General features: G+C 34.8%; 1 protein-coding gene across 1 annotated transcript in view; it reads left to right on the plus strand.

The window, feature by feature from the left end:
- Positions 1-27,428, plus strand: part of PPARG (peroxisome proliferator activated receptor gamma) — a 58,223-nt gene extending 30,795 nt beyond the window's left edge. Inside the window, exons 2-7 of the mRNA XM_082322575.1 lie at positions 3,986-4,213; positions 5,066-5,235; positions 7,051-7,189; positions 14,735-14,934; positions 19,165-19,615; positions 27,029-27,428. Of these exons, the coding sequence (XP_082178701.1) occupies positions 3,994-4,213; positions 5,066-5,235; positions 7,051-7,189; positions 14,735-14,934; positions 19,165-19,615; positions 27,029-27,276 (1,428 nt within the window). The 5' untranslated portion in view covers positions 3,986-3,993 and the 3' untranslated portion in view covers positions 27,277-27,428. The remainder of the gene's footprint in view (positions 1-3,985; positions 4,214-5,065; positions 5,236-7,050; positions 7,190-14,734; positions 14,935-19,164; positions 19,616-27,028) is intronic.
- The last annotated feature ends 228 nt before the right edge of the window (positions 27,429-27,656 follow it).

Raw genomic sequence — 27,656 nt, forward strand, 5'->3', positions numbered from 1 at the left:
CTCAGCTGTAGTTAGATTAAAAGTTCTGTGTTCATGAGCCCTCCTAGGTTCATGCTAGACTGGGAGTGGAAATTAAGTTAATATAAATTGTACAGAGCTAAGGCCTTGTCAATTTAGATTTACAATATAGCCAAAGTTAACTGTTTTCAATGGGGAAAAAAAGCAGTTAAAAATGGACATGCAAACATTTTTTTGTGTTGAGTAAATCCTATTTACTTAAGGCATTTTACCATGTCAGAACCTTATAGTTTAACACAAGACTTCAGAAATGCATACTTATGTGTGCTAGGTATACACTTATTGCTAGGTACTTTTGAAGATATCTTAGATGAAATTATAATATAGACAACATAACAATTTTTCAAAACTAAAAGTAGACATTTTTTGTAGTGGAATGATTTAGCAAAGCCTTTTTAGTTGCCTGAAGATCAGAAGAACTGATATTACTAGTCATGGGATGTTAACCTCTGGAAGAGGTGGAGTTTATAGGCTTTTGCTCAGAATTGTAAATGGCTGCTGATTCCAGATTTTATTACCTTAGAGCAGAAATATGAGTAGCATAAAATGGAATTACTTTGTGACCTGTAGTAGCTGATAGGTGCACCGACAATTCCCTGGTTTTCTCTTCAGTGTAATCTTGGCACTTTTATTTCCTCTATTCCCAGCATAGAGAACGTGTGTGTGATGTGAACAGATGCACAGGAAAAAAAACAATTAGTAAAGAAAAACCAGCATGCATGAAACACAATCCCTCATATTAAGTGATTGTTAAAATGACAGATTACTTTTATTTATTTTTATTTTGCTTCTTCTAAAACTTAATCTAAAACATCACAGTTATAGGCTAGAAATACTTTTACCATGAAACTGCTCTGGCATTATTGGTAGACTTTGCTGAAACAAGTTAGCTGTGCTGACTGTGAAAACAGAAAATTCCTGCTAAGGAATACTATAGCCTATTAGCTTTGGAGTTTGTGCCTAGCCAGCCAGGCCTCTGGACTTACATGCTTATCTGAGTCTTTCTAAGCTGTAGTATGTCTGTACATAGTGAATTTCATGCACACACTGTGTTATAATGACTCAGGAGTTTCATAGAATTAAGCACATTATACATAATCAAATTCTCCAAAACATCACAGTCATTCACTGTGTTACAAAGTGAAATACAGACTAGCTTTAACTTGCTGTTCAGCTCTCAGTCATTTGCAAACTGAAGCCTTTTAAACTGAAAATACAAAGTGATAACCCCTCAAGACTGTGAGAATACTTTTATAGTGGTTTTATGGATGATGCAGGAACTGTTTAACATCTGCTTTGCATGTAATACAAAAACTGAGATCAGCGGCAAGTGATTAAGTATCTCTCTATTCAGTGAGTGACTTAAGCTTGCACTTGCCTTTAAGCCTGTACTCAAGCCTCTTCAGCTGCTTCTCTAGTGCAGGGGAGGTGTCTGTGCAAGGGCAGCTCTCAGTACGAGTCCTCCTGCCTTCTGATGACGTGGTTGCCTGCAGTAGTTTCTTGGCCACGCAGTAACCTCATGGGTGCACCTGCGCATATCGAGTCCTACGGACTCCACAGGATGAACTTGGGCAATAACCAGGGCCATGCCTGTAGGCATCCTTCTTCTTCACCCTTGAGGCAGCCATCCAGATACAAAGTGGACATAATTCTCAGTGTCACTTGCTTAAAGGAATAGAAGCCAATATTTAAATTTTAGATGTCTGTTGATTTTATTTTATGTTTTTAAAGATGTTTCTGGTTAATTACAAAAATAGACTCTTAAGGAGGAGCCTATTCTATTTTGTTGCTTTATTTGGAAATCCGTTTAAGGAAGACAGTTCCCAGTGTTGATGGCCAGGGATTTGCACTTCATGCCTACAGAAAAATTTGGACTATTTGGAAGATACTGTATAACACCAAGGTACTCTGACAACCTATAATGTACTTTCAACGGATAATTTTCTTTTGTGGCAGTTAGAAATTCTGTTGTTTACTAGTAGGCGATCTTGCTTTCATTTAGGATAACAAGAGACTCTCTATCCCATCCAATGGCTGAAGCCTTTGGGAAGGTAGACGGCTGGCTGACTGTTAGGCTAACCTTGCAAACAGTTCACCCTTTTGCTTTGATTTGATTTGATCAAATCAAATTTGATCAAATCAAATCAAACACTATTTGCTTCACAGGGCTCCACTTTATCAGTCATGTAGTAATAGGAGTGGGAGGTTCCTCTTTTGTTCTACTAGGGGCAACATGTATGTTGTGCAGCATGGGATACAGTAGCATCTCTTTTGTTCCAACTGCAGTGAGAATTTCTTATCTAAAATTTAAAAATAAGAAAGATATCTTACAACCTTTGTTGTCGATGTTCAAGGTAGAAGAACTAAAGGGTTGTGCTGTGAGTCCTAAAAGGCCGAAGAATGATGGTGACTTTCCTGAGGAAAGATTAAAAGAGAACTGTAGCCATTTCTAGCCATTACTACCTTAGCACTTCAGTATAGTTGATGGGAAGGACAATCACTCTTTTACTTACCTGTAGGCCTGTCAAAACAAAGGATGATCTCAAAATTATAGAGCAGGTCTGTTCCATTACATTCATTTTGCAGCAACAGTTTTGGCAGTGTGACACAGTAGTTTTGATTCAAAGTAGATCAGATCAAATAAAATCAAATCAAAGTTCCTTTTATCTAGAGGTTAAAGGCTACTTACTTGATTGGGTCTAAAGTCCAAATTAAACAGCCAAAGTGACCCAGTTATTTTAGTTCCATAACATCTATTCTATTTTTAGATTAGAATATTTTTTTATAAATCACAGAAAATTAAACACAGACCCTAGTTATAAAACAGTAAGTGTTTTACACTTGCTGTTACTTACAAACTTTTTTGTAGTTGAAACATGTCTAAATCAAGGATTTCGGTTCAGCTAACTGTCAGAAGAGGACTTGGAAAAACATATCTCAATCTAAATTCATTTGATTTGCTGAAGATGTTTGCAGATTGAAGCTTTTTGTTTGTTTACTACTTTCAAGATCTGCATAAATACATATGGAATTTGGAAAGTCATAAATTAAATTTCCTTGAGCCTTGGGTTTAAGACTTTGGGATAAAACTTTTGACATACTTGAATGACTAAAGATTTTAGATATTTCTGGTTATTTGGAGGAAAATCACCACTATTTAATGCCAACTACTTTTTTTTTCTTAGTATAAAAAAAAACAGATTTTCAGGCACTTGGGAAGAATGATGATTAGAATTTGCAAAACTGAAAAATTAATTGTGGAAGACTGCTAATTGTATTCATATGCATGCTATTGAGAGATGCAATTGAAGCCAGTGTTATCTGTCTGTTTAAAAAAAAAAAAAAAGTGAATTATTTTTTTCCAGTTATGCTGCTTTAATTTTACATCATTTTTTTTTCTTTAATGACTTGCATGCTTACTAAAGCACATAAGCATTCTATAAAACATACTATTAAAATGCAATTGTATTTCATTTGGCCATTCGTAATTGTTTAGATGGTTATTTTTCATATATATATTTTTGTCAATTATTCATCTAACTGAACCATTGTTCTGTGAGCCCACTAGTTGTCTCTGCTGCCTTTTGAAGTACGGACCAGACCAGTTCAGTCTAGTAGCATACTTAAGACAGCCATTCTGTTCTAAGATTAGCCTGAGCCCTGAATGTCCACAAATCTCATTTGCTTTTATGACATGAGACATCAGAGCCTTCCTAAGAACCTCAAAGCTGGGTTAACTGCCCAGTGTTATCCATGCAATGTTACTATACAGCCTAATGCATTATATGGTGACAAACTCAAGCCAAGTGATAGACGGGGCCTAAACATTCCCCTAAAATGTACACCAGATTGTGAGTTTGCATCTCAACCCTTTGGACATGAGACAATTGGACCTCAGCTTGGGCCCAAACTCATTACAGAGATAACTAGCTTCTTTTAAAATGTCTGTTTCTTTTTTTGTTTTCAGGGATTACAATGGTTGACACAGAAATGCCGTTTTGGCCCATTAATTTTGGAATTAGTCCAGTGGATCTGTCTGCGATGGATGATCATACACATTCTTTTGACATAAAGCCATTTACCACTGTTGATTTTTCAAGCATTTCTTCACCGCACTATGAAGATATTCCTCTTGCAAGAACTGATCAGACAAGCATTGATTATAAATATGATATCAAGCTCCAGGATTGCCAAAGTATGCTTTTAATTTTTTTAGTATTTCCTTCATGTCCACATTTGCTTCATTCTCTGGAAACTGTACTATAGCAAAAGGATTTAGCAGTATTCAGATGCCTAAATGCTGGTATCCTGTGTCATCAGAGATGTCCACAAGATATTCTTGCAGGGCAGATAGAAAACATAGAGTACATGTAGCAGACCTTCACCCTTCCAGAGCAGCAGTTGGAGATATCACATTTGGTTGTTTGAGCTTGTGCAATATTACAAATTGGTCTGTTAATTAGAAACTTTCAGAAGAGAAAATGAATCTCTAAACTGCTTCCGAAGTTGAACAGTGTTCCCCAGGAGAGAGCTATATTCCTTTAAATATCCAATATTGTATTATCCAATATATATATTATCCAATAATATATTATTCAATGCATACGTCTATTAGATACTTAAATATTTTTTTAGAATAGATTAGAAACTCCACTCAATCTCCCTGCAGTAGTTCTGAACACCTTAAAGTAATACAGCCAGATTATATACTGAGAAAAGTAAGGCCTTTCAAGTATGAGGTCTCCATATGTAAATTTTTAATATCCCTTTCTTCAAGTCATTCCACACTACAGAGCTGAAACTGAATCTGTAATACACTTTCTACATCAGAATCTGCCTCTTCAAGGTTTTCCAGCCTATATCCTGCCAGTGAAATAGCTGCTTACAGATTATATCCCTTTACATCCTTTGTTTACTACTCGTTTTGTATTATGAAACAGACCTATGAATCTATGTTTACTGTGATTACTTGTGATTATTCCTTGCTTCTTCTTCTAGATATTTAATTATACTTTGAGTTTATCATTTAAATCTTCTCTATACACAGGTGCAATCAAAATGGAGCCTCCTTCCCCACCCTATTTTTCAGAAAAAGTTCAGTTGTACAATAAACCTCATGAGGAGTCTTCCAACTCCCTTATGGCTATTGAATGCCGTGTATGTGGGGACAAGGCCTCTGGATTTCATTATGGTGTGCACGCATGTGAGGGTTGTAAGGTAAGTTACTACAAATGTATTTTTTCTCAATTAAGATTTGATACTATTTGTGTCTGAATAATCACTTGGTAAAATCAGAGATCTTTGCTTTTTAAAAAAAAGTTTTAGGTCTTTAAGTAAGTTGTTCTACATATACTTTATGACTTAATAAGTAGGAGTTTTTTTAAAATATAATTTGCTTTTTTATTGTTTATGTTACTGATCATTTATGTTACTGATCTATTTGAACTTTTTGTGCATTTCTTCTGCGTTTGTCAATTATGCAATTATGTTTCATTCCTGCTGTCTTGGAGGTCACTTGCAGAATCTGAATTCACAGAATGCAGCAAAAGCAGACTCATGCCCAACTCCAATGCTCAATGCTCTGAGCAATTTAAAATTCAGGCTCTGTTATTCTATTGATTAGAGTTTCTTTACCCAATTTACACATTTCTAGGGGACTACAGAAAAGTCTAATGGTATTAAAGAATAGGGCTTTCTGCTTTAAAACTCCACTGGCTTTTTTTTTATGTCAGTGTTATTTAGTGTTTATAACACAAAGGACAAATGAATGCTTTAAAAATTGACCATCCTGAAGAGTGAGAAAAGAAATGCCAGAGAAAGAAAGTAATAATAATTCACCAAGTTAAAAGAAAAATATTAGAGACTTTAATGTGAAATTCCCATTTTCTCTATTTTCAACATCTTGAGGAAAATAACTAATAGGAAAGACCCAATGCAGAGCTTAAATAAAATTTGTAGCACTGAATTAGGAACACACATAAAACAATAAGTATGCTGTTCATTATTTAAATTACAGTGAATTATATAAGTAACAGTTGGCATTATGCTTTTATTTTTATTATTTGCTGTGAGGAAAAATTAATTGTTACAAGGAAAAATGATGATAAATTTGGATAAACTTTATTAATTGATTGTGAGCGATCAGAGAAAACATCTTTATACTGTAAAAAGACAGACTTGTGAATTTCCATAATGATTTCTCTCTTTATAAGACTTCACGAGACTTCTGTGCAATAATTTCCGTGAGTTTGGCACCAAGATTTTGGATTTTTCATGTGCCAATGTACTTTGCAAACTTGTAATATCCAAACAATGGAGATAAACTAGAAAATATAACAACCTAGAAAACAAGAACTCAGAAATAAATATTGCAAAATTAGTTCAGCACTTTGGAAAAACAAAGAAATAGAATAGATGAAAGAATATTAATTCTCTTTAAGTACTCAGGCTCAGAAAGGAAAATAAATATTTGAAATAGAATTAAAAAATACTTAATTGGGAAAGAAAATGTAAACAAACAGGTAACACAACCTTTTTTATTTACTTGAGATCAAGCTGCTGTTGGCAGAATTTTTGGTTTGTTGTGATTTATAAAAAGTTTTCTATATTGGTAGTGAACTTTAAATTTTGAAAATTTCATGTTCATTTTATAACAAATTATCCCATGAGCAGTGGAACAAATGGAGCTTTGCTTCCTTTGGCATAGTGTTCTTCATGCTCAGCATGTCTGTAGAGCTCTCAACTTACGTCCCTAGTGTCCTTTAAACCCCATTGATTCCCATAAGCTTCCCCAGCTATTTGAGATTTTTACCCCTCTATCAAAATAGTTTGAAAGTGGCTAATAAGATCCGAACAGGAGCATACTGATAAGCAGACAGTATGATCACATGAGCCTTGCTTCCTTTGGAAATCTGTCTAAAACAAAGTTAGGTTCAGTGTGTATACAGAAAGGTGCTTTGTACGTATAGAGAAGTGAGATGATGACATTGGCAGTTTCTTGCATCCTTTTACATGCTTTTTTGTTTACTCCAGGGCTTTTTTCGAAGAACAATCAGATTAAAGCTAATTTATGACAGGTGTGATCTTAATTGCCGCATCCATAAAAAAAGCAGAAATAAATGTCAATACTGCAGATTTCAGAAATGCCTTGCAGTTGGAATGTCACATAATGGTAAGTGCACACAGCATATTTTAAAACAAAAGTGTTTCATCTGAAAAATAACTTGAAACATTAATATGATTACTGAATGTGCTGCTTTAACATCTAGAGTCTTCTCTTTCTTTACACTAGGCAGTTTAGAAATACCTATCAGAGAGATGATTACCTCTGAGTTTAGGAGACTATGCATATGATTGGAGATTACTTTCAATACAAAAATCAGATAGGTAGAGATCTGCACTTATCAATATAATACATAATATAAAAGATGAGTTGGTTTTACTCTCCATCATTCTTGCTCATTGCACTGTTGGTTGTTCTTCCTGAACATATTCCTAGTGTAATTGTTATTTTTCAGTTCATTGTCTTATTTTCTGACAAGACTCTTTTGCATACTGTAGCTCAATATCCCTTTCCTGTAAGCAGAAAATTTAATTATGAAAAATGGACTGGAGAATTTACTGAAACTTTGTGAATAATAACAATTTGAATTTGATGCATAGGACACTTATCGAGGACCGTTAACATCACTAAGTTTACACTTCCTCATACTAGAACACAACATACTTTAAATGAATGGGCCAGACCCTGTACTGTTTTAAAAAACCTGTCCTCCTCCTTCCTAGGATACCCACATCTGGGCATAGATTCCAATGTGTGGTAAGTAGGAGTGTAGTGTTTCTTAGCATGCCCATTCAGCTGTTGGCCTCTCATCATATAGTGTGTATAGCTGTGATTCCTGTGTAATGTGCACTGTCTGACCTCTCCACCATCCAGAGGTGAATATCCCCTCCCATCTGTGAACTGCAAGCAGCATTTCCATTTTGAGTATGTTGTAGTCTTAGATTGCAAAGGTGTTTGCAATTGTGTATGGTTCTTTACAGTAGGTAAGCAGATACCATTAAGCATATCATGATACTGCTCTCTTGCACAGAATTTAAAAGAAAGTCCCTCTGAACTTTAAAATTAACATATCGATTCATGTGGAACTACTTACGAATGTTTGGACAGAAAGACATAATGAAGATTCTTTGCTGCCTTGCTTTGGCAAAGTTGAGTGAAAACAGGAATTAAATGTCATAACATAGAGACTTATGTAATTCTAAGGGTAAAGAATTGCAAACATGACTGGGAAAATAATTTCTCTGTGGTTTTTTTAGAACTTTCATTATTTTCAATATAAAAAATGAGTGTACTGTCCCCAAGAGGAAAGCTTAACTGTGGTTTGCGGGGTTAATACATGCAGTGAATGTAAATTGGTATGGGAAATGTTTTGCTAATAGAAAATATGGTTTTCAAGTTCCTGGGATGCAATAGTAATGCTTAAAAATAAATCTAATTTTGAAATGCTACTGTGGGTATTTTAATAGTAATTCAGGAGGTTTTATTATTATTTTCAAGGTGCATGCCAAATTCTCTCATAACCTAGCAACACGGCTTCCAATTATGTCAATGGGAACCATGTGCAGTTCTATCAAGAAGAAGAAGGCCAAGACTGTTCTCTCTGGCTTAGTAACATCATAAAGGGCCCAAGAAATATTTTTAAAATTAACATTTCACCTGCCATTTTTTCCTGTTCAGCCACTGCCAAGGCAGAAGCTGTGGCACCAGCAAGAGCCATGGTTATGAGAGCCAGGGGGAGGCATAGAGAAAAGGGGGAAAGGGCAAAGCCATTTTTCCCAGGGCTTGAAGGAACACTTACATTTGCTCTAACCATGAGTTCACCTAACAGGGAGTTAGTAGTGTTTATATTCAAGTATTGGCTTCTGCATTTGCCTTTTTCACCCAGTCTGGTTACGTTACATTTCATGAATCAACACCCTCATTCCTCCATCATTCATAAACAAACAAATTTATAAAAAAGAACTAAATTTTGCCTTTGAAGACACAGGGTTATATAAAGAAGCATGCAGAAATGCAACACTGAAAGTTATCAATGACACTGAGACACATTTTTTTGTTGCATCTACAGATTAAAGGTCATTCATTTGGGTAGTGAAATTATCTGAATTTCAAATGCTTGGCATCAGAATGTGGATTATTTTTGCCTGAGGGTTCCGATCTATGACTGTCTTTGCACAGATATATTATTGCAAAATGAATAGAGTACTTACAAAAATGGAGAATGCAAGGAGACACTTAGCAGCTACAGCCACATTTTTTCACATATAAATGCTACATACCACTTGGCTGAAGGTTAAAAAAGACAGTAGTGTTCTCATGCTTTGAATATTGTTTTCCTTTCCTTCTCTAGCCACAGTGCTGCTCTGTGTTTAACCCTTAACTTCTCAGATTGTATTCTGAAGTACCACTAAGCAGAAGCTTGGTTCTTTTATTTTAGAAATTCTGTTAATTTTTTCTCTTCTACTAAAAGTACTATTTATATAGAACCAACTACTGTAATGGGAAAAAGAGCACACATGGCAGTATGTCTTTATTATCAGTTCTGGGAGCAGTGAATTGTTCAATCTGGGCACATGCCTCCAGTGAACTCAGACAGGTATCCTCCCTGGCTCTATCTTGTGTTTTCTAGTGTAAGAAACTCTGTTTATCTATCTGGGGTCTCATTTATGCTCAAAAATAATCTAGACAATCAGATGAGTGCTATACAGAATAGTCTATAAGCAATCTTAGTGACTTCTCCAAGCCATAAAATGTGGTGTAAGGATAAATATTCTAGTTTTTCCCCAGAAAGGCAAAGAATATAATGTAGCATGTACTGTCTTACTGCATTCACTATTGGCTTTATATCACTGACATTTGGAGAATACTGTAAATGCAAGTAAAAGAAATAACTGCCAAGGGAAAGAGAGAGAGATCATATATTCCAGCTGCAGGCACGTGCCCAAACTTGCACAATCTTCTATTACTGTGAAAGAAATTGCCATCTGAACCCCTTCCACCCTTGCAGCATGAGCAGCGAGCCGCATTTCCAGATCTCTTATACCAGCTCGCTGGCTTGTCCCTGCCCTTCCCGCCCCTACAGATCCTGGCTTGATCCACTTCCCAGGCTCCCAGGAGATAAGGAAGCTGGGCCTGCTGTGAGGGTAGCTGGAGGAAAGAGAAGATAGAGTAGCAAGGAGGATAATGGTCCAGGGAAATAGAAGATGAGGTCAGGGTCACAGGAGGGAGGTGGAGAAAGAAGCAGAAAAGGGAGAAGATCATGCCACCCATCCTTGAAATTTTCCTCAACCATCAGAAATGCTGTGAACTCTTATCCACCCTGTGAACTCTCCTTTTTTCACCCTAGCCTCTGTAAGTATCATCAAACCCTCCTACTTCTCCTCTCATCCAAAATCCCACTTTCCAAATTCCTTCTGTAAACCTCCTGGTGCCTGACCTCTCCCTTACTTTTGTCTCAGTCCCCTGAAAGTGACAATGACAATGACTTCTCCGAAAGGAAACTACTAGGCTAGTACCACAAAATTGAATTTTGGCCCAAATTTTGCCTGTGATGGTAATAAACATTGAACAGAATCTGCTGGACTTAATAGTTAAAAAATATTTTAGAACTATCCTTTTGCTTATCAAATTATAAGATAGAAATGTTTGATTCATAACTCTCTGACCTTACGTTTAACGACTTGCCATATTTAAAATATACTTTTGGGTCCTGATCATCTTTTGTTCAGGAAACTTTACTCTCATAATTCATGAATTACATCAGAAATCTTCCAAGACACATATTTTCATGAAATAGGGACAGTGTTTAAAAGCAGATCATGAAAGATCCACCGCTGTTAATCTATCTTACAAACACACATTTAGGAAGAAACAAACACATGTGGAAATGATAGATTGCTAATAAAAATGCATAACAAACTTTACCCCAAGCACAGTTTTCACACACTAAACACAAGAAAATATTATAAGATTCCTGAGGGATTTCATTATTGCCGAATTATTTTATGTAAAAGTCTGATATTATTATGGCAGGCAACAAGATACACCCTAAGGATTTATATAGTACAGAAAACAGTAAGATCTCATTTCCATTCTTAGTGAAGTCAATTCATGTATTTAGAAGACTTGGTCCTATCTGCTAAATGCAAACTCTGCTAATATTAGTGGCTATTTTGTTGAACTGATAGACATGTGATCTGGTAGCTGGCAATCCTGCTCAAGTGGGTTGGTAAACCAAGGATGGGTGTTTCAGGCCCGTAAAAGATAACCCCCTGCTATACTGCTTTGACTCGCTAATCAACTAGTGCATTCTTTGATAACAATGGGTAATTTGGACTGATTTGACATTGATGTAATAGCTGTCGTGCTATGAGTAAGCTTTGTTTGTTATATCTAACTCAATTCTGAATGCAGCATGCAAACATTCAAGAACAGAAGTTAATGCTTATAACCTTGTTTACCATATAACACGTGCTAATTTTCTTTCAAAGTAATCTCCTCAGCACTTTAACAGACTAGCTGTATAATTCAGTGTTACCTTAGGCAGTGGTACTTATTTCTTTTGTTGTTTGTGGTTTTTTTTTTTTTTCCTTTTTCATTCACAGAAAAGGAATTTGAAATAATCTTTTTTTAAAAAGAAACCAGGAATCTGATCTTCATAGAAAAGTTAGCATCATGAGGCCCCATGCTACGCCTATGCCAAATATTCCTTAAAAATATATAGCAAATTTCTAGGCAGCTTTAATCATGTATCATTTGATATAGTCCTCCTTTGTGTCTTTGAGCTTTAACTCCAAAACAGATTATACATAAGGGTGCTTGCATTCATAAAACTTAGCACAGTGAAGGCAATGCTCTGATTTAACATTAATGTTCACAGGGGGTTTTGACTGTATATATAAAAATTATACAAATTCTCAAACAAATGGAAACAAAAAATTAGATATGATTCCAACAAGGAAGAGTACTGAAACAAGTAGCAAAGCAATAAATAATATTTCATTTTTATAGCACTTTTCATGCAGAGATCTCAAAGCACTTTTAAGGATAATAAGTATCGCCATCATAAGCAAAATAAAAATAAATGATAAGTTAAAGAAGGCATCTACTCTAGAACTACTAGCAGTAAATGAAATAGTAACAGTATTAACACAATCAGAAGCATCAAAGTATCACAAGATTTTTTCCATTGATGACGCTATTGCAAAATGCACATTTGAAAAGTGGACAAATTGACCATAAAACATAATCCTATGAATGCCACAAATTTAATATTAAATTAACATTAAATCTGAAACCAGGTTTCATGAAGAATATAATAGCTTTTAATGCAAATATGAATTTAACAAATGTCTAGCCACACTGTTCAACATGGACTTTTAATTAACCTTTAATACTTTTATTAGCTATATTATTATTTTAACACCTTCTTGACCCCACATTTTAGTTATACTTGCTGTCCCTGTAACAACTTATTACAATATGTATGTAATACTATATTTTAGCTTTATTATATTGATGACAGTTTGATTCTTTTTATTGAATCAGCCCTTAAGTATCACCAAAAAAAATCTGTAAATGCTATAAAATGTTCTCAGTGAGTTTTCACTGTATTTACTTCATTAAATGCTTCATACTTCATTCATTTTATATCTTCAAGAATGCCTAAAATGCAGATATTAGTATCATGGGTTTAATATTATCAACATCTATGCATGTTTTTTCAAAAAAACTCAAAGGATTTGTGTTAACTCCAAATAAGAATTTCTACTAGTGAGAGAATCCATTTTAACTGCAAAATGAATATACCAAAATGGTCTTTATTCACAGTGTTCATGGAACCATATGTAGCTGAATTAATTCCTTTGTAGTTATGCTGATTTTTTTTCATCTTTTTATTTAGGTTACGCTAAGTACAAATATGAACTCTCCTTTTGTTTGATATCAATTTTTTATACATTACTAACATTACTATATGTTCATCCATTCACATTACTTCTTTACAGAATGGTGTCAGTCTCTTTGAGCCATTGTCGTATGTCATATAAACTAATATGAAGTTAATAATTTTTCTTTAAATGTTTTGCTCTCAGAAATAAGGAGGGCTGGCAGTGATGTCTCCCTGAAAATTATTGTTAGTAGCTGATTAAGAATACTTAGTGTTCCCCACGAGAAGAAAAAAATATATATGGCTTGGTATATATGATCCAAAACAAATATCTCTTGGCAATTATTCCAAATTGCCTGTATGAAAAATTATAAACAACAGACATTCTCAGGGAAAAAAAATAGAATATATTAATTTATACCTATTGATCTAGGTGTCCTTTCATAACGATTTTTATTCTGACATGTTAACTCTAAGAATGCCCAAGCAAATATGAAATACAGAGCATGCATCATTTGGAGACTAAGTTTGCTGAAAGAGAAATATTGTACAGTTGTAAAAATAAACAACCTTGTTTCTACAGCCATGAAATAAGAGAACTGATCAATAAATATATGACAATGTATTTTGTATGTGTTTGACACAATTATTTATTCTTGGAAAAAAGTGTCATTTTTGTACATCAGCACGCTGCAAGCATCCTCATAAAGGGAAAGTGGCTGGTCATTTCCAAAATAAACATCCCTAGTATAATCATTCATATGTATGATCTTAACAGCACTTTTACTTTATGCAGGGAAGACACTAACTGCTGGAACAATATTTATAATATTTCTATTTCCTCCTGAGGCCAAAATACAAACCTTTATTTCTTCCTTCCATTTTTTGCTTGGATGCTCTTTTTACAAAAACAAAACAGAACAAATGAAATGAATTCTGTTTATTGAAATACCATATGATAAATCAGTCTTGATCTTGATTGCTCATTTGAAATATTTTCCAAGTCCGTCCCCATAGGAATAAATAGTGTCTTGGATAGTAAGTACATAGGTGTAAAACTAGGAGGTTTACAGCCTGCCTTATGTTGGTATTGAGCAATTGTGAGATCATATGACTAGGTAGAACCATTTCCTGTTCTTTCAATGCTGCATTCACATAGGGTTACCATGAAGAACTCAGCCTTTTCTGGCTTTTTCATTCCTTGCACAACCTTCTTTCTCATTCCTTAATTCTTTTAGTAACATTTTACAGCAATTGCTACATTAAGTTCTGTTGAACTATTTAGGAATTTATTCCTGCAAGGCATGTGAGTGTTTTGTTTCTAAACAAATGAAGAATCTGAGATCCATATAGTGATTTGCCCAAAACAATACTAGGCTGAATGGTGGTTCCTACCCTAAGCCAACAGAATTTTAATATCTTAAAGATTCTTTACATTTTATTTAGATTGGAGGTAGAATCAGTGGTTTTCAACAGCTCTGTCAGGTGAGCTGACAATAGTTTTGCATTTCCAAACAAGATATTGTAATCTTACTGTTCAGGCACATAAATTATTTCCTCTTTGAGATTTGTTTGTTTACATTTCTTTAAAGCACTTCAGCTGTTTTGCCTCTGTTACTGGAGAAAATAATTTTTCTCTTACTTGCCTAAGTACTGTTTTAATAAAAATTTGAAGAGCTCATAACAAAAGGTGACATAAAAAGCTATTCAAATACGCTTTCTTAGGTGCAACTATAGCTATAGTAATTGCTTGTCATCTTCTTCAGCCATCAGGTTTGGGCGAATGCCACAAGCGGAGAAGGAGAAGCTCTTGGCAGAGATTTCCAGCGACATCGACCAGTTAAACCCTGAATCTGCTGATCTACGAGCACTTGCCAAGCATTTGTATGACTCATACATAAAGTCCTTCCCTCTGACCAAAGCCAAGGCGAGGGCGATCTTGACAGGAAAGACGACAGACAAATCAGTTAGTTCCCTCTGGGTTTTTTTTTTGGTTTTTTTTTTTTTCTTTCTTTTGAGTAAATGATTTACCACATTGACAACACATCTTTTTAAAAAAAAAAAAAAAACAAAACTTTGTTGTTGGCAGTTACATATTTCAAGCTGTGTCTGAAACACAGGAAATGTTTTTAGATAGGATAAGTAAACATTATTTGAAAAAACTCCAAGTTCACCTAATAAAATACTTGAAACCAGTACAAGAATTTGAAGGTCATCTTAACCTTTTTGTATTCTCTGATCCAGTCTTCCCGTTTTCCTTCTCCTTCACCAAAGGTTATCTTCCACACTATCTGTTTTAAGGTGGCTATCTAGCTGTCAGGAATTGGTTGATATACTATTCAAGCAACCATATCATAGCACATTATCATAGCATATTATCAGCACTAGCTGTACCCAAAGGAATATTCTTTTTTGTAAGTGTTAAATGATTCCCAGTACCAAAAACATCACTAACCTTAACTATGATGCTCATTCTTATGATGCTCTGATGACTTCCTGCATTTAACTGGGTTATCTAGGATCAGATCAGTATCCTGTGTTGGTGCAATTTGAATTTTAGGACAATGTACAAGACAATCTTTTAAAAGTAAGGAATAGAGATATGTGTATTTGTGGGTTGCTTTGGAAACTTCACTGGCAATATGTAATAGTCTTCTGTATCAGTGAAAAGGAGGATAAATAAGATCTGATAATTATGGTAGGTTTAAAAGTTTGTCACTATTTTAATACCTAAAGAGCAAAATATTTTTCCAAAAGTAATAACTCTTAATTTGATATATTTTCTAGAGTGATTGGCAGAAATTTTATTGTCAGGATTACAACAGAGACTGTATTTTATTTTCTGTGATAATTTCAAAGACAGGAAAGGATTTGGAAGGTTTTTGGGCTTGCTTTGTTTAAAGGCAGTTAAAATAATAACTTAAATATTGTCCCTAATTTGGTTGCACCCCTCACATAAAAACTTCTGATGTGATGGACACTTAGAATTTGAATAACTTTTCATCATGGAGTATATAAATTTTGAACTAGCATAACTATATTATTCTGCAGAAAGCTGATACGCTAAGTCCACTTGAGGGTCATTGCTTTTTCCAAGTCTTTCCACAGTTCCTTCTCTATATCAGAAACATAGGTTACTGGGAAAGAATTAATACAGCAATTTAGTTTTTTGTCAGTGTGTTCTTAATAACTATATACCTGCATTGGGAAACAGAATAGAAGTGGGATGTGTAATTATGTATCTTGTTTACTCCTCTTCATCCTAAAAATGTCACCAGGAGGCCTGCTCCTTTTTTCTGCAGCTGCCCACTGTGTGCACTCTGGAATGTAACAGAAGTTTGGGCAGGGTTGCCTAAAGTGCTCTCATCTTCCATTTTTCCAGACGTGTGTTTAGAAATCTGGGCAGTCTGTTTCTGAGGTTCTAAGTGCATCCACAAATCCTGCTTTTGTTCTGCAAGGTTCTACGGAGTTATCATAGAAATCAATTGGCGTGTGGTTTGCTGCTCTGCTGTGCTGGGTACTTAACAAATGTCTGGGCTTACATCACTTGGTCACGTCTGAAAGTTATACTAATGCAATACTTGTGCAGTAAATATATAGTATGCTATCAGTATAGTTCTGTCTTTTTATTGAAAGTTTTAAAACTTTGCCAGGTTAGAATATAGCAATAAAACAATAGACATAGAATTCAGCTTTTCATTGCTGCAAATTTTCAAGTCTTTTTTAAAAAAATAACACTGAAAGAGTGACACTCAGTACTTAATAGTTACAGCTTTTATGTTATTTGAACTGACTTTGTGCTCTGGAACATCAAACTGTTTACTATGGGCATAGTTTAAATTTATGTTATTTTTTAATTGTTATATCATCTGCATTAACTGAAAATTATTGGATATGCTAAGTGAGTGTGTCAGAACTAAAATGGCTAACTCATCCTATTCTGGGATATACAGTGCTCATTTGACATAAGGTTCTACTCATGAAGTTCATCTGAATCTTTATATTAAAAAATTCTTTATCTATTTTGAACTCTCTCTTGATTTTCATCTTCTAATGTCAGTAGGCTGGTGGCATAGTGTAGTCTTTCTGAAGCACATGTTCATGCGCAGAATAGATGACTTTTTCTTGTACTTGGTGCTCCCACTTAAGATTTTCTAGAAAGAAAAGAAAGGAATGACCTACTAGTACTAAAAAGCCTCCTCTACAGTCTTGTTATTCCAGTGTTTTGCATATGCATGCATATACATATGTACAGATATGTATAAAATGCTTTTTCCGCTGCCAGAATAGCATTACATGTTGAAAAATACCTATCCTCCTGGCTTTTCTCAGTGTGGTGTGTTTATTTTTTTCAGTTTCACACTGAAATCCTAGTGCAAGTGGAAAAATAGTGTCATACCTCACACTCCATTTAACTGAATCTCATGGTCTGGAGTTATGTTTGCCTGTGGTTACCATGAAAGTGACAGCACTAGTTTTATTGGTCTTGTAAGCAGCAGAATATTGATTTAACTAAACCATTTTGAAAGCTTAAATCCTCTTGTGAGGATACTATTATTTCAGTTCACAGATAGACCTCTGCTTTCCAAGCAGCTGTATCAGTTGAAGACAAAACCATCAGCTGTCATCCCTCCCTCTCTTCCTAGTGATAGTGGGTCAGAGCTTGTGTTCGACTTAGCCTGAAACAGATGACCGAACACTTTCACAATCTCCATCTGTGGAACTGCGGGAGATGGAAGTAGTAACCTCTAGCTGGTGTGTAGTAATAAGAATCTGTCAGCAATATCCTCTTCAGAAGGCACCACCAGACTCTAAAGAAAGTAGCTATTTCCAGTTTTAAAAATTCCATAATAATTTAGCACTGAATAGACTTCAAAAATGGTTTAATCAAATAGGGATTGAATTTTAGGAGTTTCCAGAAGCTGATTCTGTGGGAGAGGACCACTGACTATGTATAGGAAGGCTTGGGTTATTTTTGAATCTGTTCTGCAGCTTAGAGTGAATGTAAAACCAGGAGCATGATCACCCATATGAGTAAGGCATTAGAATCTTTAATCATAAAGGATCGTAAATTAAATAATGCATTTCTCTAGTCCAATTGTTGGTGTATAATTCCTTGTATGTTAATTAATTAATCAAGTACGTTAACAAACCTATTAATTTCAGTAGATATTTGTTCAGTGCAGCAATGAACTATTAGTCACTTATTCTCTAAGGAAAAGATTCTTCAGATAAATTTAAGAAATCCTCACTTAACCACTTCTTTAAAACGAGGAGCTGCTTCTGCATATTCTGAAACAGATGATTGTTTCCAGATCCTAACGAAAGTTCTCCTGGCACTACATTTTCTAATATGCTTTCAAAATTGATTTATTCCAGTTGAGTTTATTTGACAGTCAGACTCATTCTCGTGTTCTGAATTGTGCTGCTGTAGTTTGTATCATGTTATTTGGGTTTTCTTTCTCATTGACAAGTTGTTTGAGTTTAAATATATCCTAACTTTGTATTTTTTAAGGAATTAACATCAAAAGGTTAAGTTTATCAGGTAATCAATACCATAAAGTTGATATTACTTGCAGCACTTTGTAGAAGGATAGAACTTGAAAGAACATGACAGTATGTGAAGTAATCAAAATGTGAATATACTCTGTCTTTCTACAAAAAAGAAGTTATATCATCAGAAGTGCAAACATGTCACTGTACACTTACTAGATTCTGTTTTATAGAAGCCAGTAAAATTCAGGTGAAAGGAGTAATATTTTAATCCTATGTTAGTAAGCATTCCAAACTTTGAATTCTGGTATTACAGAACTTCTGTAAAACAAAACAAAACAAAACAAAACAAAACAAAACAAATGGCAAAAATCATGGATATTTTAAAATAGTGTTCCTTACCACCCTCCCCTAATTTTAAAAAAAAGTGTCAGCCAAAGTCCTATTTTTAGAACGTAGATACACGGAACATGTGAGAAGTCCTTATGAACTATTTGTCCTTTCTGTAAATAATTTTAACATTGTGAGGATGTTTGCTTTAATAGGTTTTTAACCCAAAAGGGTTAAATCTGATACCCTTGATATATTCCTCATAGATTTCTAAGTGTTTTCTGATGAGTTATATGCTACTTCAGTTTCTCAGGAGTCACATGTTCATAGAAAGGACATTTGAAAGTAAATTGTCTTTTCCTTTTATTTTTAGCCATTTGTTATTTATGACATGAACTCTTTAATGATGGGAGAAGATCAGATCAAGTGCAAGCATGTATCACCGCTGCAGGAGGAGAACAAAGAGGTAGCAATTCGCATTTTCCAGCGATGCCAGTTCCGCTCTGTGGAGGCAGTGCAGGAGATTACAGAATTTGCCAAGAACATTCCAGGTTTTGTGAATCTTGACCTGAATGATCAAGTAACTCTCCTGAAATATGGGGTCCATGAGATCATATATACTCTCCTGGCTTCTCTGATGAATAAAGATGGAGTTCTTATATCTGATGGACAAGGATTCATGACACGGGAGTTTCTGAAAAGCCTGAGAAAACCTTTTTGTGACTTTATGGAGCCCAAGTTTGAGTTTGCTGTGAAGTTCAATGCACTGGAATTAGATGACAGTGACCTGGCAATATTTATAGCTGTCATTATACTAAGTGGAGGTAAGTGCTGTCTTATTTAATCTGATATTTTATATAATAGAATTGACACTTTTAATTCCTGTCCAAACAGGAAAGTGCTCAGCACTACGGGATGGGAGTGAGTTTGTTTACACACAGTTTTATATTAGTTTTCAGCTTTCTTGATGTTGTTTGCCTTTTTTTCAGTTTCAGGCAGAAACTGAAAATGTAAATGACCTGATATTAATGATGAAGCTGGAAATGCCTGCTGAATCAGCAGTTCTTTTAGTTAGAAAACAAAATCAGGACTATCTTTCTGAAAACAGGAAGGGTGGAATTTCACTGGCAAGAGCTGCTGAAAGTTAAAATTCTGCACGAGGATTTTTTTAAACCTGCAATTAGATTGTGTGGCTTGCTAATTGTACACAAATAACTTTGGCTCCATAACAATTTCAAAATATATGTGGCATTTGCCCTACAGGATTTTATGATGGTTTTTTTTATTGTTGTTGGTTTTTCATTCATTCAACATTTTCTTTGCCCTTAAAGGCGGGGGGGGGGGGGGGGGGGGGAAGAATGCATTTCTCAGGAAAATGATAGTCTCCTAATGCCTGAGAAAAACAGGCATTGTGTGTCTGCTCTGTTTAGATTTCCTCAGAGGCTCTGTTTCTATGAATGATTATGCATTATGCTTTGAGCAAAGCATGAATCTGAAAGCCCAGGTATCAGACTACACACATTCTAACACTTCATTAAAAAAAGACACTGAATTTTCAGCTTTTTTGCAGACAGTCAGTAAGTTCTGTCTGATTCTGAGGTGATGTAGCTATTATATTTTGTGAGTTAGCGACTGCTACCCAGATTTAGTTCACTTAGAAACCTTTCCACCGATAATCTGAGATATCAAATGCACATTTCAGGTCAGATTGAAGGTGTTTTACTCTGGCCAAAGCTATCAAGTTAGTGATGTTGCACAAAGAAAATTTTACCCAGCTGATTTGTGTGTATTTTGGCTTAGAATGGTACTGCAAATATCAATGGGAGGAATGTGCTGAATGTTCTGAATTCAGATCCTCCACAGAACAATGCAGAGTATTTCATTATTAAATTATGTTTAAGCAATCAAACACAACAACCACACGCTAGTGTTTTAAAAACAAATATTCTGTTGAGAATGCATGGTTACGTATAGCTTCATTTAAAATCACGTACAATTACTTCTGGCATTGTGTTCCATTCAGTAAAAATGTGGTATCACAATATGGTTTATTAGACTAACTAAATCCACTTCAAACAAGTACAGTTGCAGAATACATTTTCTTGTGTAAATCTTTGAACACAATGATGATCCCTGAGGACTCTGAATTAATTCAGGAAGGGAAAATATGTTACTGGTATATTTTTAGTTGGCTTTGATGGGGAGGAGAAATTATACAAGCCTATTAGGGCACTACACAAAACATGCCAATATTTTGCATTTTCTAAAAAAATGAAATTTGACAGATGAGAAACAGGCCTCTCAAAATCCACTGCTAATTCAAAAAAGGGAACTTGCAATCTGCAAAGTTAGGTCTGCTATGCTTCAGTGATGTTTGGTTTACATTAGAGGAAATAGGTATGATGTAACTAATGTTACATTTTAGATCTCAGGAGGACAATGATCCACAACAAAAAAATTCACTATGCTGAACCAGATTTATCAACAAGTCTTTTTTTTTAAGAATAATTTGTAAACAGAGATCCATAAAGAACTACCTGAATTTTAATAGTTAGTTCTTAAATAGCTCTGAAGCAAATCCATATAAATATATAAATCCATATAAATATAAATCAGTCCTTTCTAGGAAAATCCTTTAATTTCTTTATAACAAAGATCTCTCACTATCTTTATTCAGAAATTCTTTTTATTTTTTTTTTTCAAAAAAGCATGGTAGTTATTTGTAAAAACAGAGTTTATGTTTTGAAAACAATTAAGCTTTGCTGCCAATTAGAGAGTGGCTTTTATCATGGAATTTACAGTCAGATATGATATATATTGAACTGTATGCATTCTGTGGGACTATAATATCTTATGTGGTATAGAACTAAAATCCCATTTCTCAGATGTCTCAGATGCTCTTGTTTCTGTAGAGCTATGTTCTTACAGAACTTAATTTCTGTAAGAACTATATGAATTTCGAGCCCAGATGATTTCATTGAAAATAGGATTTCAAAACCAGCTCATATTACCTCAAGGACTTTATTAGCTGCAGGAATACTGTAATGTTTAAGTCACTTCAAGAAATCCTGTGTACAAATATCTTAAAAGAAAACCAGTTTGTGAAACAAAAAAAGATCCCAGGCAAACACTCTTAAGTGAATCTGTCATTGCCTAGCGAAATTATGTTAGCTCTGCTGGCTCCACGGGTGCTATCTCTTAGGCAGCTCTAAAAAGAAGAGGAGAGAAGGGAAAGAGAAAGATAATTCCAGCTGGAACATTACATGTGGAAAGCTTTTCATTGTGAAGTGTTTGGAATTTACCACAAATCCTATAAAACAGTTCAGCCTTTTGATATTGAAACAATTGCTTTTGCGTTATATGTAAAAAGGCAAAATGCCTATATAACAGTAATAAGAAGCTGACAAATTAACTCTAACAGCAACAAAATGAAAGTACTCCCACTTTCACAGTCAATCATTTTATTGTTTCTAAGCTGCTCAGTGCAGCATCACTCTGTCTCAATGATTCCAAATGTTACTCTGAACTCATTATTACAAAGCTGAAGAGTTGTTCTTACTGTTGGTATATTGCATTTTAAAATAATACTGTAAATGGCAAATGAATTCTAGTATTCTGAATTTAATGCTGACGAGACAGAGACTGTGTGTGTGAGCAGCAGGATATTACCATGTTTTTACAGAAGAAATGCTTTATGCCATTAACAGCAATGCCAAACTGTTATTACAACATTCTTTTACTTATGGTAACTTTGAAAAATGTGCTTCGGTAAAATGAGATTTGGAAAACTTTTTTCAAGATGTTCCTCCTCCCTGTTGTATTCCTCTGTGCTATGGAGGCATATGCTCAGCCAGTAGTGAGTGCCATGGTATACATGTTAAAGAACTTGAAACATCTTTAAAAATATTATATATACCGGAGCTGAAAATGAAGTCTATCATAAGAAGAAGGTTTAAGGAGAACAAGTTGGATGTCTGTGTTTGGGCAGGAAAGATAATCGCCTAAGCCTTACTGGGATAATCCACATTTGTAAACAGAGCAAACTCACTCAAGCAGGTTGCTGTCAAATAAAGAAAAAGCTCAAAAGGTAATTTTGTAGCATGTTTACATATCATGGATGAACTTGAACTTTTGTATAATATCTCCTGCAGTGTTTAGGATATAAAGGTGTTTGGGAATTGTAGTAGGGTATACCTGTAAAGACCCAGACACTGTTAGTCAACTTGCAGTCAAACTAATATTCCAATTCAGAAATGTTGCTACATTTACTTTTTCTGTTTTCTGAGTGTGTTCTTTACAGTAAATTTTGAGCCATGAATCACTGCTGCTTGTTTAAACACTATATTCAATAATTTTGCTACACTCTGAGATCAGCAAAATTTGAAGTTTTATCACTGGGTAGTACCAAGAAATAGTTCATATTTGATTGCTACAGAAATCCTGCTCTAGCAAACCTGCTAGAACAAAGAAATGCTTCCTAATCAAACCATGAACAGCAGGTAATCACTGTGGTCTTTGAACCAAAATCCTGGTGACTACAATACATGTGACAGTCTCAGAAGAAAAACCTCAAACTGCTGAGTCATATCTGCCTCAGCAAAAGAAGTAGCACAGTTGTTCAGTCAGCTGTATCTTTGTCTGTTTTACCACATTAAGATTTTAGAACCTATATTTAAATGCAAAATGCACTTAATCAAAGATATTAAAATACAAAGGTATGAGTAAAGGCATGTGGATGGCAATTTCATATGTGAGAAACAGAAAAAAAAAAAAAAGGTAATTATTGGTAGGAACACGAAAGAAGCATCCAAATCTGTAAGTAAATAAACAAAGAAAGTATTTTTCCCTGAGATAGTACAGAACATCAATTTACAAAAAGTCATGCTGTTGACACTCAAAACTAAGGGGCTATTAGCCTTTCCCAGTCACTGTGAACATTTTGTCACTTAGAACAGCTTCCTGCAGAATTTTCAAACCAAATGAAACAGCCGTATGATGATGAATGAAAACTTAAATAAAAACTGAATAAAGAAAAGTAATAATAAAAAGAGAAATGTGGTACTCTCTTGACATAGTCTGAATGGATAAAAGGCAGGTCGCAAATAGCACATAACAAAAAACCCTAAACTTCAATAAACAATCTTCTGTATCAGAGAGGTTTAAAAGTGATGTCCAATTCACTTTTAGTTCTCTCTCACCTTAATCATTTCAACTCTCTTTCCTTTGGCCTTCTGTAACCTGATTTCATTGTATCGTAAGAATGTCCTGCTACAACTCATTTGTTTTTGTCTTTCACTTCCCTCATCAGTTCCCTTTGCAGTTTTCTCTGTGAGGTTTCAAACAGGCCTCCACCACAGTATCGCATCTAGTATACTTCCATTTATGTTTCTTCCTATTATCTATCCAAATTTTTCTCAAGACCTACTGTTAATCATTTCCTTTGTATTTTTTTCTACAAGCCACATCTATCTGGAGATCCTTACTGCACAAAATCTACCTTTTGCTACAGTAACCCAATGAATCTGGAGCATATATATTTAAGGGCATCTTAACAACTTGAAATATATCATAATACCTGTATGTTAAAGATTTTGCCTCTTATTTCCTTTTTGTCTGATTCAGATATGTTTCTTGGAACAGAAACAGCATTTTCCTCTGTAAGAAATTTTTACTGAGAAAGTATAGCAAACTGTCAACACCCAAAAAATAATGTCCATATCCTGAAGTTCTCATTCATGAAAAATCTCTCTTGCCTTCAATGGGAATTTTCCTTCCCCTTGAATTGGCTTATTTAAAAATAACCTCTGATGATCTCCTAGGCTTTTGTCATAGTCATCTTTTCTGACTCTAGTTCCACTCGGTCATTATAAAACCATAATACTGGGTTTTTCAAAGGAGCTTAAGGATTTTGGGCGCTTACGTCTCACTGAACTTCAGCTGACCTTGGGCACCCGAATTTGGGGGGCTCCTTTGTAAGTTCCAGTCTCAGTACTGATCTCCTGGGTTTGCCTCCTGGACTCTAAAGTTGCACTGGGGAGCACAATGTTTGAATTGGGTTTCACTTTTGAAAAACTCACACCCTAAAAATTCCCACCAGAAAAGAAGCAGGGGGCAAATGGAGATTAATCTCAGAGGAAATCAAGGCCACAGTCTTTGTGCTTTTTGATTTTTTTTATATCACTGTACACTGAGTCATACCCAGCTAGTTCAGAGTTCATCTGCAACAGAGAAGTAAAATTTAAAGTTATCGCAACCCAAAGCAAAAATTATTAACAGCTTTGAAGTACTGAAAGTTGGGAAGTTTCTGAAGGGTATAAAGAAGGCAACTAGATTTTGCAGCACGTGCAATGCATTTAGGTAATCTAAAAATAAATATCTAAAATTTTTCAAAAATTCTCTAAGTATCTTAAAAAATTTACTTCATAATATTGCCAAAGGAAAGTAATTAAAAGAAGCCATTTGTTTGGAGACAATTTTCTGCTTGCAGATATTTACTTACAGATTTCTGGACCATATTTTATGGTATTATCAGTTGAACGGTGTAAATAAGTGATCTCTGCAAGACAAGCACAGTTTATTAGCATGAAATACCAAATGGAAAGAGTGGCCAAATGGGTCACTGAGTCCAGCCACCTGCAGCTGAAAGCAGTCACTTCATAAAACCACCGTCAAACAAATACCAAGCTCCATACTAAAACTTGCTGTTAGTCCTATTTCTGAAAAACTACCCCCAGACCTCACATCTTTGAGAGTTAACTATTCTTTCCTAACCAGTGACCTACATGTATTCATGGCTTGTGTATACTCATTCGTTTTCATGCCAACTTTGCCTTTTAGTTTACACTGCAATTTTTTTTTCTGTAAAGTAAAACCCCAATGTATTTATAGAGAGCTTTGTTTTCTCTCAGTCTTTTTTCTAGTATACAACACAAGCCAAGCTGAATTAGTAGAACTGGACGCACAGAAAGGTTAATAAGATCATAGGAAATAACAATACATTTTGAAAATTTGTAATGTAGATCAACCTCTTGTCCTTTCTGAAATGGAAATATTGCCTTAGGGAACTAATATAAGGGTAGCTATAGACACTGCTTTTTATTGATCAACCTATGAAATTCATTTCATAGCTACACAGCAAATGTTATTTAAATTATTGACTGTTTTTTCATGGAGAATGCTGATAATCAGGAGGCGTTACCCAGTATAAAGTAGTTTAGCAGTAACAAATTGCTGGTGGTCATTATCGTCCGTGAGGATTTAATAATGTTAAGCAACTTACTTAACTTTCATGGCTGTAGAATCAAATAATTTATTACCTCAAGTTAGAAAACAAGTGTTACAAATTATGTTATATAATAATTGCCACCACTTATGAAAGTATTTGGGGACAGACAGAAATAACAGAACAGCTATCATTATGAAAGATAATAATGGTTAAAAAAGAAAGATTACGCTTCTTGCCGAAGAATAAGATATGCCAAAGGTAATCCCGGACTCTCACAGCTGTGGCAGTGCAAGTAACTGACTTTGGTTGTAAACATCCATCCCAGAATACTCCATGTGGAGGAGAACTCTCTGTTGGCATGAGCCCAGAAAAGGCATTTTCTGTACAAGCCACATCTATCTGTCCTCCACTGCCATAAGCATTTGTGGCTAAGCTGATGAGCTGATGCTAAAAGCTGTCGTGAGACTTCTTAATAGCAGCTGGAACTTGGGTGTGGAGAAGAACTGAACCTGTGATTTTTAAATCTCCCAGGTTAGTATGGCTGCAGAAGTTGAATTTATGCCTTTTTTATTATTATTTTGATAGGGTAGCATCCACTTTAGCAGGAAACTTTTTTAATGGTAGCAACTATGTGCAAATCCATCTAAGTAGATGTTGATTTTCTGAAAGTGAATTACCTGATACAGACTGTTTATCCCCCAGCTATATCTCACTCTTCCTTTCCATAAACACTCCCAGTTTACTGTGGAAAATGCGCTGTAGTATTGTATAAACCTGTCTCTGCATCTGCACCACACAAATGCTTGAACTGTTTCTAAGACTAGTTCTAAAATTTCTTTGAGCAAATTCTGGTAAAATCTTACAAATAAATACATTAAGAAATTGTCAAACAGTTCGCAGGAAGTGCCATATGTAAATGCTTAATATACTAAGAAATCTTTAAGAAATTAATATATGAGATCAATGTTTCCATATTCTTCATAAACTTACAACTCCCATTTTTTTTTCCTAGATCGCCCAGGTTTGTTAAATGTGAAGCCCATTGAAGATATACAAGACAATCTGTTGCAAGCTTTGGAGCTCCAGCTAAAGCTGAATCATCCAGAATCATCACAGCTGTTTGCAAAGTTGCTTCAGAAAATGACGGACCTCAGACAGATTGTAACGGAACATGTGCAGCTGTTGCAAATAATAAAGAAAACGGAGACAGATATGAGTCTTCATCCACTCCTACAAGAAATCTATAAAGACTTATATTAATGACCATAGTAGTTCTAATCCGCTGACATAATGTATGTTCTTCAGATTGCACTATTTCTTTGAGGGAAAACTTGGCATACCTAAGAAATTACTGTGAAACAGCATTTAAAAAGAGAGAGCTTAGTATAGTAGATCTATTTTATGCATATTGTTTATAAAGACACATTTACAATTTACTTTTAATATTAAAAATATCTATATCATGAAATTTTTGGCAGTATTTTCAGAATTAATTTTTTAAACTATCTTATTTCTTAAAATTGCTTGTGCAGTATGATTGATGCTTCACTGAAGTTGGTTAAGCATGCAGTTAAATTTTCAACTTAAAATAAAAATCTTTCTCCTTAAACATTTCTAGGAAAACGTTTTAAGTATTATGT

The sequence above is a fragment of the Platalea leucorodia genome (assembly GCF_965183815.1).
Source record: "Platalea leucorodia genome assembly, chromosome: 9".
In the NCBI taxonomy this organism is placed as follows: Eukaryota; Metazoa; Chordata; class Aves; order Pelecaniformes; family Threskiornithidae; genus Platalea; species Platalea leucorodia.